Source organism: Falco biarmicus, chromosome 4, assembly GCF_023638135.1.
Source record: "Falco biarmicus isolate bFalBia1 chromosome 4, bFalBia1.pri, whole genome shotgun sequence".
Lineage (NCBI taxonomy): Eukaryota > Metazoa > Chordata > Aves > Falconiformes > Falconidae > Falco > Falco biarmicus.
This window is the reverse complement of record NC_079291.1, coordinates 58,766,029-58,781,323: the sequence shown is the minus strand read 5'-3', so window position 1 is coordinate 58,781,323 and position 15,295 is coordinate 58,766,029. Positions and strand designations below refer to the sequence as shown.

Genomic DNA, 15,295 nt, shown 5'->3' with positions numbered 1-15,295 from the left:
GAATGGCAGCAGGGTGGTGCCAGGCTCTCTCTTAACCCAGATGAACTCCCAGCTCAGAACACCCCCTTTTACCACACCTGCCATTCACACCAAATTCTCCCTAATGAATGGGGTCACTCCTGGTCTCTTCTGAAGGACATTCGCATGCAAGACTTTTGCTCTTCAAATCCACATTCATATGCAAAGATACAATTTTGATGCCTGGGGTTATCTCATGCCTCTCCCTATGCGCAGGTAGATAACAGCAAAGTAAAGGTGCAGCTTAAGCCATGCTGAGATATCACTGGGTACCATCACAGGCTGGGTACCATTACAAAATGGAAACTCATTTTCACTCCAATTTGACTATCAGCAGGCAGTTTCCAACCTCCCTAACCTGGGAGTTAGGACTGTAAATAGCTATTAGATGACATTTATGCTCCCACTGACAGGCTCATGCAGAAGTGCAGCCTTGGTGCTCACCTACGGTTTGCCCAATTTGATCTCGTTATGACCAATTATCATTGCATCAACCTCCTTGTCCCAGCTGAGCGCTAAGCTTTTGCCTGTCTGAAGAAAACAGACCCCAAAAGATGGTCCCTCCAACGATCTACTAACTCGGTTCCAGACAGGTAGCTCAAATTCAGTTCCAGTAGAGGTGAGGAAAACCCATCATGAGCCTTGAGTTACTACTACTGCCCCAGACTCCAGTGAGCAGAGACGTCCTGAATCAGAGATAATCTTCTATTTAAATCTTAAAAATTGTCTTTAATAATAAAAAATACCTTAGATTATTCTTATTGCATAAATATTTTACATTAAATGCAATTTGATTTTTCTTCTAAACTCATAGAAATTTTTAATATTCACAGTCTCCTGGGCTGCAGTTTTAGTGTCCACTGAAAGAAAAAATACATCCTTTTCTGAATTCACTTTGAACCTGCTCATTGCTGGTTTCATTAGGAATTGCCTAGGTTTTTTTTACAAAACCAGAAATATTCATAACCTAACCACAATACCCCTTTCCCTGGGGAAAAAAACCCCACCCAAATCCTCTTTCATATCCTTCCTCAAGGCATCTCTTTTTCAAGCTGAAGTGTCCTGGACTATGAAGTTGCTTCTAGCATGGAAGCAGCTCCCTATCGTTTCTTGCCGGTACCTTCTGTGATTTTAATTCCAGCCTCTCATGCCCTGCCCTGGGCTTGCAGAATAGGGTTTTACCTTATTTCTCTGTGACAGTTTGGGTTTGACAGGGGCTAGCCTGGCTCCAAGGTTCCACTAAACGAATCCTCCCACCCTTCCCTGCAAAATTCAACCCCTTCCCTCCTGTACCCACTGCTAAGCCCTCTTCTCCCCCCAGCCCCACGCATACACTCAAGCATGCTGCGGGCATCTCTCCTCCCCCAACTCCATCTCATCACCTTTTTATTTTTATCAGCACTGATAGTGTGCTCTGAAGCAAACCCATCCACTCAGAGCTCCCCTTTGAACTTTCCATGGCTTTGCATTTAATTTGGGTATTTTTTGCCTGACTTGGTGCCTCCTATCACTCCAGTGCTGTAGGCAGGATGTGACAGAGAAACCACTTAGAAATCCTGCCAGGGCATGCAAAACCCTGTCACTGTAGCATTTCCTTCCCACCACTGGTGTGCTCTTGGTGGAGCACTGCTGCTCCCTCATTCACCCCTCAGTGTGGGATCTGCACTTCCAATGGGGCAGAAAATGGACTTGGGCAATCACCGAACGCAAAAAGGATGCCCAGACCTAGGGCAAGGGAAAAGACTTTACCTTGGACTTTGCCTCTATCTGTGGCAAGACAGGGATACTGATTTCATTTTCCCCACCCTGTGTAAAAGCTGGAGAGGAACAGGAACACCGCTACTTGCTATACAAAATGGTTTGCAATTCTGCAGCGGCTTCCAGTAGAAGCTGAGCACTCAACAGGAAATGTTAAAAGAGATCTTTCTTCCTAAATGTTTGCAGAAATTTGACTCAAAGACACATGAAGGAAACCTCACCTTAAGCCCCCAGGCTGAGTCATTCTAAGCAGCGTGAAAGAAATCACCAGAGACTATTTCTGGAGGATTATTTTTAAGCACAAAAATCTTATGAGTTTTTCCATCATCAAAATCTACTAGAAAACAAGTCAAAAGAAAAAGTTTCTAATCTTTCAGTCTTTCTTTAACCAACAGACTAAATAAACACTTGACTTTTTTCATCCCTCCAGATCATTCTTTTTATAAATCGAATTTGTGAGCTGAGCCCTTCTGCCCAAGTCCAAGACATGTAAGCTGAAACAAAAGATCCAAGATTTAAGGCAAAGATTTACAAAGTGGGTTGCCTAAAACACAACTTATCTCCTCACCAGCATCTAAACAAGACCGAGACCTTTAGTGCTCTGACATGGAGTGTGCTTAAAGGATTGTTCCAGAGCTTCCTCATTCCTCGCTCAACACCACCCCCCACCCCCCACCCCCCCACCCCCGGCTCTTAACCCCCCCTGCTCTTCCTGGATTTGCAGAGAACTGGATGTATAGAGTACCAGACTCTGCATTTAAGTACCTACCCTGCCTGTACGGTTTTTCCCACGTTGGCGCCTCCAGACAGCGATTCATAGTGAAGATGACTAGGGGTCAACCTCTAGAAATGCTTTTTTGGCTGTTGGGGAGGCAAGAGTGACTACCCTGATAATGTAAGACCTAAAATGGGACTCACCCAGGCTGTAGCTCCTCTGTACCACACTGGTTTTCCTACCAGGAGGAGAGAGGGATGTCACAAGGAGAAAAGCATTAGAATTTTTGTGGGTCTTCCTAACAAAACAGCCCAAGCAAGGACAGGACGCGAGCGCAGCAGCTCTCACTGATGGTTTAAGTGCCGTGAGAGTCAGGAGACTTCTCAGCTTTCCCACACTTAGTTCAAGCTGCAGGAATTCCTTGACTTGCTTAAATGTATACGGCAACTGGAACGGCAGCATTGAGATGAGAGCTCAGGAGAGCTGCCCACCCTAAGGAAGCACAAACCCTCCCACTGACTTGCTCACTGAAGGCAACAGGTGAGTGACAGCCCCCCGTGGCAATGTGCTCATGGCTTACCAACCTGGAATAAGATGTGGAGAAGTCTTTCCTATAGCAATTATGGCATGATTAACAGGAATCTTACCCTGTTGGTACTTTAAAGGATCATCCTTGTACCTTCAAGACCAAACGATGCACTTTGCAATGGAGGAGATTTTCGGCCAGTGCTGTGTTGCTCTTCTTCATGGTAAATACATGGTAAATAAATAAAAAGATATGACACCCCGCTGAGAAAATGAAGGGCAAAGTGGAATTTTCCTCTACAAACTGCAAGCCACAGACTGCCTGTCCTACTACTAGAAAGATACTTGCAGTCCTTATGCAAAGCTGGAGAGTGCTTCACCACGTAAAATCTTCATGATCTGGCTCTTGCTTATTAAATGTGCTGGGGTTTGTCCTGGAAATATGCTTCTGTCCCACAGATATAGAGGGACACTGGCAGAAGCAGGGAAGGTTGTGCAGAAGCCCTGTACCTCAGCTCTGTAGGAAGGGACAAAGAGGGACCAGAAAGCTTCGGTTTCACATGGAAGCAGATTTAATGGTTAGAAGGCAAGAAAAAAGAAATGATAAATTTGTGAGACACTGGTAATTTAAAAGCTTTCCATAACAGAAATCCTACTTGGGCCTGATGGATGTAAAGTGTGGCACCTCTGACCTCAGCTTCTCATGTTTCCCACAGTTTCACCTTCTTATGTTAAAAGGTCTGGACATCAAGAAATAAAGGCACTTAGATTACAGAAAGTGCAGTGCATAGTAAAATCAGTGGAAAAATCTCCACCGGCTGCAGCAGATTTTGGATCTTGGCCATATATTGTAACAGGAGTTCGACATAACTTATGGCATATGCAACATTTTACAATGTAATTCTCCTAAGGAAAAAGGGTGGATACCATCATGAAAGTGCTCTGATATAGTCAGTAGGAAAAGGGAAATAAAAAAGATGAGGAAGAAGAGATTTTTTAACCAGAAATCTGACAGGATGAGAGGGAGACAAATAAAAGCCGTTGTCAGAAACAAAAGCTCTGCATAGATGGATTTCATCTGAGCAATCATCCAGAGCTTTGAAACTGCTTTGAATTTGCTTTCCATTGGTCTGTAGCAACGGCATTTTTTCCTTATTTTTATAACCCTTGCATAACTAAGGCTGTGTGCATTCATATATTATACCACGCTAAAAAAAAAAAAAAAGTAACCAAAAAGTCTGATGGCATTTAAAAATGTTACATATTCTCCAAACTAAAATGCCTTTTTCTGTACAAGACTAACGTCCGCTAAATGGCCGTTAATCCTGACAAGCCACAAGACAGCTGTTCCCAAGCCAAATAAACAGTGCTGTTTGTTAGCAAGCTTCCAGCCAGGGCATGTCAGCAACAGGGAAAACAAAAGCAAAGCCTCCACCTCCACCCCTATAGCGTAATAAGGGAGAAAACAGATGTAAAGTCTTATCCTGTGACTGCGTCTGTTAAAAACGTGAGGTCAAGGCAAAAGCCAGCTCTTAGCTCCACAGGGCAGAAAGATGAGGTGCTGTGTAGATCTGTGCTTGCAGTTCATCCTGTCGCTGGTAGGTGTCTGGACTGCGGGTGACAGGGATGGCTCAGACAGCTGAGCAGGTACCACTGCCCAACTGGGAATCAGCACTACCCAGTGGGGAGGTGCACCCTCCTCGAGCAGGGTTACCAAGCGAGGATGGACAGCCAAGTAACAGCTTTGTAGGGAATACACCTTTGGGTACTATTTTCTCTGAGATTCATGGCCTGGAGGAATGGCCATCAGCTTCAGACTGGATCAAAGCAGCCAGCAGAAAAGTCTGGGAGCTGCTCACATCTACCACATTTACCACCACAGCAACATGTGCTGCCTCCTCCTGTTTCAGATGCCAGCTTCCCTTGCGTGCTCGCGGGAGGTGGTGTGGTTCAGCCCCAGCCGGCAACTGAGTACCACCAGCTGGATGAGGAGGGGATTGGGGGAAAAGGTACAACTCATGGGTTGAGATAAGAACAATTTAATAATTGAAATAAAATATAGTATCAACAACAATAACAAAAACCAATTGTAATGAAAAGGAGAGAGAAGGAGAAAGGAATAAGACCCAAAGGGGGAAAAAACAACCAAGTGATGCACAATACATTTGGTCACCACCTGATGACCGATGCCCAGCCAGTCCCCGAGCAGTGATCGGTGGCTCCCAGCCAACTCCTCCCAGTTTATATACTGGGCATGACACTCTATGGTATGGAATGTCCCTCCAGCCAGCCGGGCTCAGCTGTCCTGGCTCTGCTCCCTCCCGGCTCCTTGTGCCCCTGCTCACTGGCAGAGCACGGGACACTGAAAAGTCCTCGGTTTAGAGTAAGCACAGCTCAGCAGCAACTAAAACATCAGTGTGTTATCAACGTTATATTACTAAACCCCACACCCAGCAGTGTGCCAGTTACTAGGAGCAAAATTAACTCTATCCAGCCAAAACCGGGACAGAAGGTTATCGTCTGAAAACTCCAAGGCAGATTTCTTTCTTTTGAATTTCCAGAGAGTAGGCTGCACCTCTGTGAGAGCTGTGGCATGAGGTGTTGGTGGCTGGGAAGAGTCCCAGAGCCGATGAGGAAAGCGTTAATGAAAGAAGAGCACCTGGAGGTACCATGCAGTGGCCTGTCCCAACTGGGTATCATGACCACTGTCTAATAACTGGAAGAAAAATGTCCATTAAATAAAAGGCACCTTAGCCCTGGCACTGATCCTCTAAGAGAGATAAAGGAGAGTCTGGGGTTTGAGGTCTTGATGTCACACGGCTGAATTCCCTTCTGTCGTAGGAGAGGCCACGTTGTTCAGGAATGGAGAGGACTGATGTCAAATCTGGAAGTTGCCTGATGCTGCTGGTCAGAGCAAGACAGAAACCAAGAGGCCCTCTGTATCACCCAGACCAGAGTAATAAAGAACAGTAAATGAAAAACTAAGGAAAGACAGCATGGAAAGAAGTCCTGCAGGTCCTTTTGCCTTTAAAGAGATCATTTAAATCAAATGTAGGTATCTAATTTAGACTGAACTAAGCTGTTCCCTAGGCTTCATTGAGTATGTTGACTGGATCCTCAGGCCTTGATTTAGCTGTTCAGCAGTAGCCATTTAATGCCATCCCTGATGTCCCAGATAGATGAGATTTTTGGAGGGGCTGGTGGATTTGGTACCACACTTATGAGAGCTCTACACAGTTCTGAAATGACAACTGGAGGCCACGCTGATTATCCCAGAGCATCTGTTCAGAACTTTGCCCTTAGCCACACATCACAGTCAACCTCTGTCCAAGGGCCTGACTATTTTTCTGGACTCTTTTCGACTGTTTTCAACGATGGGGACAAACCCACCTGCTTCCCCTGCAACCAAAGCCTCTCTGCAGACCTTCTCAGCTTGGGGACAAGTCTCTCCTCTGTCTGTACCAGTGCCATCTTATGTTATTACCCAGAGTCCCCCTCAGATGTCTGCCAAGATGTGTATTTCCCCTGGGAGCTACCACCTTGCAAATCTGCCAGTTCAGCAGCTTCCTCTGCTACTGAGTTTAAACCAGTGGCTTTTTGCTAACAAAAGCATCCACCCTCATGTACGTAAAGGTGTAAGGAGTACCCACACAAACACTTGGCAGCCCCTGGGGATGTATCCGCCCTGATGCAGCCAGAAAACACAGCATCTCCCCAGTCTGGGGGGAGTGGTCCATCCACCCCCTTCTTCACCCTGCTGTGTGCACTATCTCGAGTGCTTGAGCTGCTATCAGCCACGCGGTGCCTGCTCCAGCAACGTAGCACCTGGAGAGCTGCCGATAACCGGACTGTCACACAAATCTGACCAACACATCATCTATCCCAGGAGGTCTTATGCAACTGGATGGCGAGAATTCATTTAAACTTTTGCAAGCAAGGAACTATTAATTATTTCTTATCTTACTGCACTATAAACAGATGGTGATGAATAAACAGACTCCTAATTTAATGTTTTTCCAGCCTGACTTTTAATTTCCATATGTTCACTGCTTCTTCTCCATCAAACATGCCTTGGTTTCTTCAAGGGAGACTGATAAAGAACCCCAAGCTCCAAATTTGGCTTTTCAAGCCAGCCTCCTCTCTAGGACTATGGAACAGCAAAAGCAGTATTTGGAGTTTAAACAACACAGGCTGTTTCCCACCTGGATTTCTTTGCATGTGACAATGCTGATGATGAGCTTGCAGGACTCGACTCTATTGCCCACAAGAAGTGTGAAGCATGTACAAGTTAAGCAGATGTGAACAGGCATTGGCAGGGGGAGTGGCACTGTTTTCTTTCATGTTTTCCACCTTTCTGACTTTTTGACTTGGTTTCAAACCCGGCTTGCAAGACTGACAGGTCTAGATTGCAAATATAAAGTACTTGAGGTAGCAGAAGCAGCTCGACTGTATAAGCTCCTTGATGGCGATCAACAATTTTCACTGACACTTAGAAAATCATCTCAGCTACCTCCACACTACTGAACTGTGGGGAACAGACAGACAAAATGCTGGTCAGAATCTGTGAGATGCTGACAGCCTCCAGCTGTGAGCTTGTTTCACTTGCACTTAACTTCCAGAACTTAGGATCCAAATCCAGTTGCAGGTCTCCTGTTTTGGAGAAAAAAAAAGTCCTGAAAAAACATAAAGTGATGGAAGTTCAACAAAAGGGAATGGAAAGTCCTGCATGTGGGAAGCAATAATGCCATGCACCTGTATGGGCTAGTGTCAGGAGTCTTCTGTGGTTTAAAGGTCTCCCCTCTCTGTTCTTGAATATTTTCCCTCTTAACTCAAACTTCCATGCCATTAAAGTAAACTCCAAAAATGGGCCAGGATTCCTGTGCCCAAGTGCTGCCTGATATTCCCACCACTCTCCATGAGGGCTGTTTACCATGCCATAATTCCTGCAAAGCGGCACCGTCTCCAGAGCTGCCTGTGCCACCCAAACATGAGTCACAGGACCCTAACTGCCATCCCTAAATGATGCTTCTGAAAGAATATCTGATTGCAGAGCAAGCTGATTAGCAATAATGGGATAAACAGATAACAAGCTGAGTCAACTGACCTAAGACCTGAATAATTTTTTTGGCTTTTTAACAAAAAAGAGAGGGTTACTTTCTTTTTTTTCTTTTTTGGGTGCTTCAGGTTAAGTTGAACTGTTTGCAAACTACAGCCACAGAGAGGGGCAGCTTTCCTAAAAACAAAAACTGCTCCTCTTTGCTCCAGGATCATTACATAAAAAATAACAAGTAGAAATCAGCAAGAAGCAAGGCAGTGGTGAGACCTGCCTTGCAGCAAGCCTTTAGGAGCTCAGCCACACTTCACATAGAGAGAGATTTGCCACCATCTGTGAGTCTGGAAAGCAAAACCCCCTTCAGCTATCCTCTCCTCCTAACCCTTGGGAGAGCTTCCCTACTGCTGCTAACTGGATTATCAGCTAAGCAGTCACTGTATTGCATACAGATATCCTGGCTGGAAAAGTATCTGGAGTAAAAGCCTGGTTTTCAGTGGGGCTGGGATTGCATCCTTCACTTTCGAAATATGTTTGCAAGCATCTTCAAAATACTGCAGAGGACCGAGGAACTCTGTTTATTATAGGCTCCTGAAACTACCAAGTGCCTTGGAGAACCCCAGGCTGTGGAAATGCCTTATTTCTTTTTTTTATATTGCACTGGTGAGAGATGCCACCAGAGAAGCAGCCCTGTGCAGCCAGAGAGCAAAGAGAAGGGGAAAGGAGACAGCCCAAGCAGCTGCTGGGCAGCTCGCAGCCTGCTATCACAGCAGCAGCTGGCAGTGTGCAAACACATTCTGCCAAGCAATGCTCAAAACCCTCTCATCACACTTGTCCAGTGGGGTGGCGAGCAGAGCTCTCACTGAACGCATGAAAATCCTGGGACTGACTTGACTGAGCTGATACTGCAGGTGCCCAGGCAGGACTCCTACAGGCGCTGGCTGTTGAAAATTTGGGATGACCAGGGAACCCTTTGAACGATGCAGCTGAACCCCTGAACGTGACCTGCTACCTGTTGCTTACAGTACCCTGATCTCACAGAAAGCAGCGCTGCAGGGTCACTGGTGTTGTGATGGCACCGAGATGCTCCTGAGCAAAACGTCTCAGCTGTTCTGGAGGCTGGGGCACTGTCAGGGCTTTCGCTCCTGCCTCTGCATACTCATTACAGCACTGCATTGCTTGGCACCAGCATATAGGGCAATGTGGCTTTGTATATGTTAGATATAACTTCAGCATCCCCAAGGAACTCCCCAGGCAGCTGCTGGGAAAACATCATCAACACAAATCTGCAATTGCACCCATTGCACACTGATGTACGACACCACTTCCAGATTTATTTGAGAGAAGAGAGGTGCAGAAAGAGAAGAGGCAACCTCACCTGGATGACATGAATTTTCTCTTTTGGGTGTTATTTCTCCCTAGATATATAGTTGCTTCCTGTGCATTTAAATTGTGGGTGCTGCCAAAACATGGCATTTCTTATTCCTCTGTCTACCCACAGTACTTTTATAAGTCCCACTTGTAAACCAGCTGGACACCTCTCAGTTTGTTTGTCCTTACCTTACCCCTGCTAGACAGGAAAATATTAATGTTTCTATTTTATAGGAGGAAAACTAAGGCCAAGAGACCCAGGAGTCACCTTCACTGCAGCAGCAGTGCTGCTGTTGTTGCAATAATGGATATTAAGTAAGGCAAAGTTTACAGGGAGACCAACTGAGAGACTAGTGTGGAGTGGGATTAAAATATGCTTAGGGTGGGAAATTAAGGCATCCACAGCTAATGATTCACATTTGCATGACACCATTACAAGCAGACATGATCTGTGTCATTAATGGCACTTAGCTGGTGCATCCCTGCCATGCCTGCCATGAGAAGGGCCATTGCTGGCAAGGAGAGGCAGATACCTCACACGGAACAAAACTACAGATTTCACTAGTCCAACCCCCAGGTGCACCTGTGGGTGAGTAAATCCAGCAGCACCTTCTCCTTAGCTATGTGATAAGGGGAGGAATAACCAAACCTCCTTTCCCAACATGTCAAAACCCAGCAAAAAAGTCTGCTCTTCATAGAAATGATGCAGGCAACCTCACTGAGCTGCTTTAGGCCTGTCGGAACACAGTCTGCACTGAGATTGAGACAAGGGATTTTGTACATCATCTCCTGCATTGAGCAGGGAAGAATCCTGCCACTTGCACAGCAACAGTTTTTTCAAAAGATTTTTTAAATAATGCCTTGAATTATATGGTGAGCACTCTTTGGGGGCCAAAGGGCTGGAACGATCATCTAACAAACACCCAAGTGAACGTTTAGCTTGAATGCAATTCTGTATGTGAATGAGCAGATTCATCACTTCTAATGATGGAATTGGGACTTTACCCAGCCTGGCCAAATCCCCTCCAAGCCAGTGAACACCAGGGACAGGAGTCACCTGCGAAGTGTGGTTATTTCCAACACAGCCGAGCGCTCACTAAGAATCCCTTTGTATTGCCATCAACAGGAAAGACAATCTGAATGTGATTCATCACATCCTAAAAGAGATGCCTACGCCTGGCCAGAATACACTAGATCTGCATCAAGCGAAAGAAATCCCTCACCAAAAGTCATTCCCATGCAACAGCTATTTGCCCACATGAAACAAACTGGTCCCAGCTTGCTTAGTCTCGAAGGGCAGAGGACCGCAAGGGCAGTCCTGCTCATGACTTTCCACCCTGTGCTGCAATACGCCACCGCATCCCACATGTTCATAAACTGGGCAAGCTCTGCCATGAAGCCAGTAAAAACACTCCTTCCTGCAGACATCCAGAAAGGCTGTTGAGTATCCTCTGATGGTTACAAACTTCCTTTAAAGTCCAGACTTTGATCTCTCAGCCGTTTTATTCTCCTGTGTATACACTACCAGCTTAAGCTGGTCTCCCCTGCTGTTTTCTCCCTAGCTGCATCTTCTGCAGACCTTCCCATGCTGAGCAGCTAACCTCTTCTCACCAGAGGTGGTCATGCTTTTGTGACCTCCTGTGTCTCTCCTGTGTCATTGCTAAAGTCTCCTCAAATGTGGGTAACTTCACGGGTACTGAATCACACTCCTAATAGGGAACAGAGATACTCCCATCCTGCTAATAGTAAACAGCAGTCCTACGGTTCAGGACCGCTGGCACCAGCAGCTGGCACCGACTACCAGAACTGAAACCACTGAGGTTTATTTTGGAAAGAAAGCATCAGTTTCACCTGTGCATGTGCACCCGTTGTAAGGAATGGGTGTTCGAAGACAAAATGGCATTAAGACAGATGTTACTGTTTATCAGTGGAAATCTACCTGCTTATCCTGAGCTGGTGATCGATCTCAGCCCTACCATGAGTTGCTCTTAATAAGTGACTAATCTATCTGACACATCAAATTACATCCGTGATTAAGCTCCTCTGATCAATACAATTGATAATGGCTTCTAAACAAAGCTTTATTTCCAGACTGTACCAAAATGGTGTATTTCCTTATTTCCACTCATTTAATTAGAAATGATAACAAATCAGTTGTTAAACCTCAAGTGATTTTCTTTTCGCTGAAAGGATGTGGAATGTGCAGAAGGCAATGCACCCATCTGGCCGTAAATCAAGGTATTGCATTATAGATGGCAGGGAATCTCAATTACTTTCCACTCTCCTTCTCTGGGGGACTGAACTGTGTTAAAATTACATTTTCCCTGGGAGTTATACCAGGAGTTTTTTCTTTCCAGCAACACTCAAGATTAAACAGTCATCACGTTCATACGATCGCGTATCATCACCTTCGTAAGTTTTCTCCCCAACAAACTCCCCCCTCACCCCCAACCATCAAAGTTCAAAGTTTTATTTTGCAGCTATGCTCAGCTACATTTCTTGAGTGATGAAGCCCCATTCCAGAAAAACATATTTTTTTACCTACTTGTGCTCACACGCTGTGCCTTGTACACTCCAAGGGGGGAAAACAACCCATTTACGCACTTTGAAGTTACCTGTCCGCACCGCTTTCAAAACAGACTTCCCCATAAGATGATTCACCCATAGTCACCCATTTGAGAGCCAACACTTCAGAGATGCTGGTAGCTTTCTACTGATTGCAAGTGCACCCCTGGGTATCCAGATGAGTCAGGTGCTGAGCTCTTAAATACCTGCTGATGCTTTGGGGCAAATGGATGCCAACTGCTTTCCACTCAGTTTGCATTGTAAAATTTGGTTGGACACGTGCTGTGCCCCTGCACATGCTTCTTCCACACTGGTGTCATCAATGACTACTTCTACCCAGGACATGCAGACACACAAATGGCATCTGAGTAACTCAGGAGTAGCAGGTACTGTCTCCATGGACAAAAACCAGTTTATAGGGCTCACAGCTACAATTCCAGAATCAGCCCCACTTAATGACTATGGGTAGTGACTGGTGGAAATGCAGCATTATCCCAGTCCAATATTTCACTATTCCATTATTAAAAACAAACACCGAAGGATTTTTATATACTTGCTAGTGCTTGTGCATTAAGAGCCTGCAGCATGACTGAGTGGTATTTTTGCATCAGAATCAGGTAAAATGTTTTCAATGGTTTAATTCAGAAGGAAGGAAAAAAAAATGTTTTGGATTAAACTTTCCAATGAGAAAAATAATTTTGAAAAAGCAGGGAAAAAAATATTAACAGTTCAAGTATTCTTCAATTTTGAATGTACTGTATTTAATTGAATTTCTTTAAATATCCATGAAAACAAAATGAGGCATTTAGTTTAGTGTTTTTAATTACCCTGACTTTTTTCTTTACTGGATTCCAGGAGAACATTTCTTCAGATGGCTCCATTTAACTGTACAGGGACACTTAAAATCATTTTTGAATCAAAGAAAACCATATCTTGGCAGATAAAAGCAGGGGCCAAAAGCCATCCTTGCATTCAGTAAAGCACCTCCAGGGATCAGCTTGTCCCCAGGACGTAATTCTATCATTAAGCAGCATTCCACAGGAGAGTCCTTCAGTCTGTAGCCTAACTGCAAGCAATGCCAGCGGCGAGAGGATGAGCAGACATCCTCTTCCACTTTTTCAGGAGGTGGGACGCAAACATCAAGCAGGATACACATCTTCTCAGCCCTTCCCCCAGGAACGTGATCCCTTGTTTTCGGTGTCTGACAGCCCACCACTGGTCCCTACACCCTCCCTCACAAAACCAGGATCTGGAACTTGGAGGGGGAGAGGTCCGACTCAATGCCTCAACCCGGGGCTTTGACAGCACTGCCGCAGGATGTGATGGGATGGGACAGCACCAAACCCAAAAGTTTTCTTTCTCTCCCTCACTGACATCTACAATTTAAGACTGAGCATGGGTGGCTGTGTCAAAATTCCCCAAGCTCTCTGCAGGTTGCCCACTGGAGGAATTGTGCTAGCATAGACCTTTTCAACATCACCCACCTGTGTCCTGTCTCATAGGTTGGTGTGCAGCTCCTCTGCTCTCAGCAGCATCCCACAGCCTCTCTCCTGCTCTGAAACCCCGCATGCCCCATGTGTGGTGTGCCATGCCTGCTCCTCAAGGGAGCAACAGCCCCGCAGCTGCTGCCTGAGGCTAGGTTAGAGGGACCTTGGGAGGACGGAGACTGAAGAAAGGATTGGATTAAGGGGGCTGGAGAGCCTTCCAGAAGGACTGCTCAGTGTGTTGTGTGCTCCATGTCATGTGAACAAGAAGAGGATCTCAGCCACCTGGTCCAACTTCATAGCTGTCTTGCAGCCTTGGAGCACAACCTTCCTTCCTCTGCTTTGCCACCAGGACAGGAGCAACTTTGGCATGGGGATGGGAGGGCAGTTCAATGGAAGAACAAGGTTGCCATGACTTCCCTTGAAGCAAACCAAAGCCTATGAGAACTTCAGGCTTTCAGATCCCAGGGAAAAATTGGTTAAGGCACTTCCAGTTCAGAGAGAGATGGATGACTGTGATTAAACACACTGAGACACCTAAGCTAGGCTTACCCAGCTGGGAGGCAGCCAGTCATCCCCAACGAGCTATTCAAACTCTTGGTTGATTGAATCGTACTTTGGAAATACCTATTTCTCTCCCTTGTAATGTAAGAACTCAACATCAGCTGGAGGGACTGCCCTGATCCAGCAGCAGCAGGGGTGAGCAACGGCATGGGCAAGGACAATGTGAGGCTGGGCGATGTTGGCTTGCAGGCCAGGGAGAGAAGACAGCATCCCCATACCTGAAGTCTGGTTCTCCCCGATAAGCTCTGCCAAGCACTGGCTGCGCTCCTCTTCAATCTCCTGCATGATGCTGCACTCCGGACGCGTGCTGGATGCCTGCAGAAAGGGCAGAGAAGAAGAGAGTGAGCAAAACCCACAGAACACTCAGAGATGCATTGCTGGGGATCCATGCCCATCTGAGCTCTCCTGGGGCACTGCGCAATGGGGATACACATCCAGCCTTATTTTATGTTTGCTTGAGAGAAGGGAGTGTAACCCAGAGCCTGCTGAAAAAAACAGCATTTCCCTCCACTCCTTCCTTAAGAAAAAAACCAACCTATATTTTTCTGATGATAAGGAGCAATTCTGCTTCTTTATGCTCCAGGAACCCTGCCTGACTAACCTAACGCCAACTGCTATCTAGGGCAGGAAGATGGCAGTATTAATATTCATGCCAAGAGCAGCGGGATCTGTGCTTACATGGTTTATTCCCTCCATTGTCACATGGTCTGCCTCCTGGCTCAGGCTAATTCAAAACAAAACAAAAACCAAATCAAATAAGAATGAAATCTCTGATGCAGATTAGGAGATCAAGGAGCTAAAAAGCAGGAAATTCTCAATGACAAGACTTTTTCCCCCAAGTGGTTTCTGTTTAGTCAGACCTAATTATATTGTGTTTGCAATACAACAGCGGCTATAAACGTTCAGGTAATTAATTGCAGGCTCCTCACAACATGCAATTCATTAACTACCTCAATCATAAAATGTGCGAGTGACAATTTGCACTCCAAACCATGAGCCATGAGCTCACAGGTAACACCCTGTCACCCACACACGCTCAGCTTGCAGGGAACACCTTGCTTCATTGCTGTGGCAGCTGCCAGCAAAAACTGGGGTCCCGTTATGCGTGGCGTAATGCACAAGCCCCCATCTCGGTCAGAGAGACTGGAAACGGCACTTGGCAGGGAGAAACCTACTCAGCTGCAAAGAGATGGCAAGAGGGGAATAATGTGAAGAGAGCAGAAGTCTCAGCTTGAGTTTATACTG

General features: G+C 45.8%; 1 protein-coding gene across 2 annotated transcripts in view; it reads right to left on the bottom strand.

Annotated features, from left to right (window-relative positions):
* The window catches only part of LOC130147874 (vasoactive intestinal polypeptide receptor), a 116,041-nt gene that overhangs the window by 63,456 nt on the left and 37,290 nt on the right, over positions 1-15,295 (bottom strand). For both annotated transcript variants that reach the window (XM_056335670.1, XM_056335671.1), the window contains exon 2: positions 14,269-14,365. In XM_056335670.1, the coding sequence (XP_056191645.1) occupies positions 14,269-14,365 (97 nt within the window). The remainder of the gene's footprint in view (positions 1-14,268; positions 14,366-15,295) is intronic.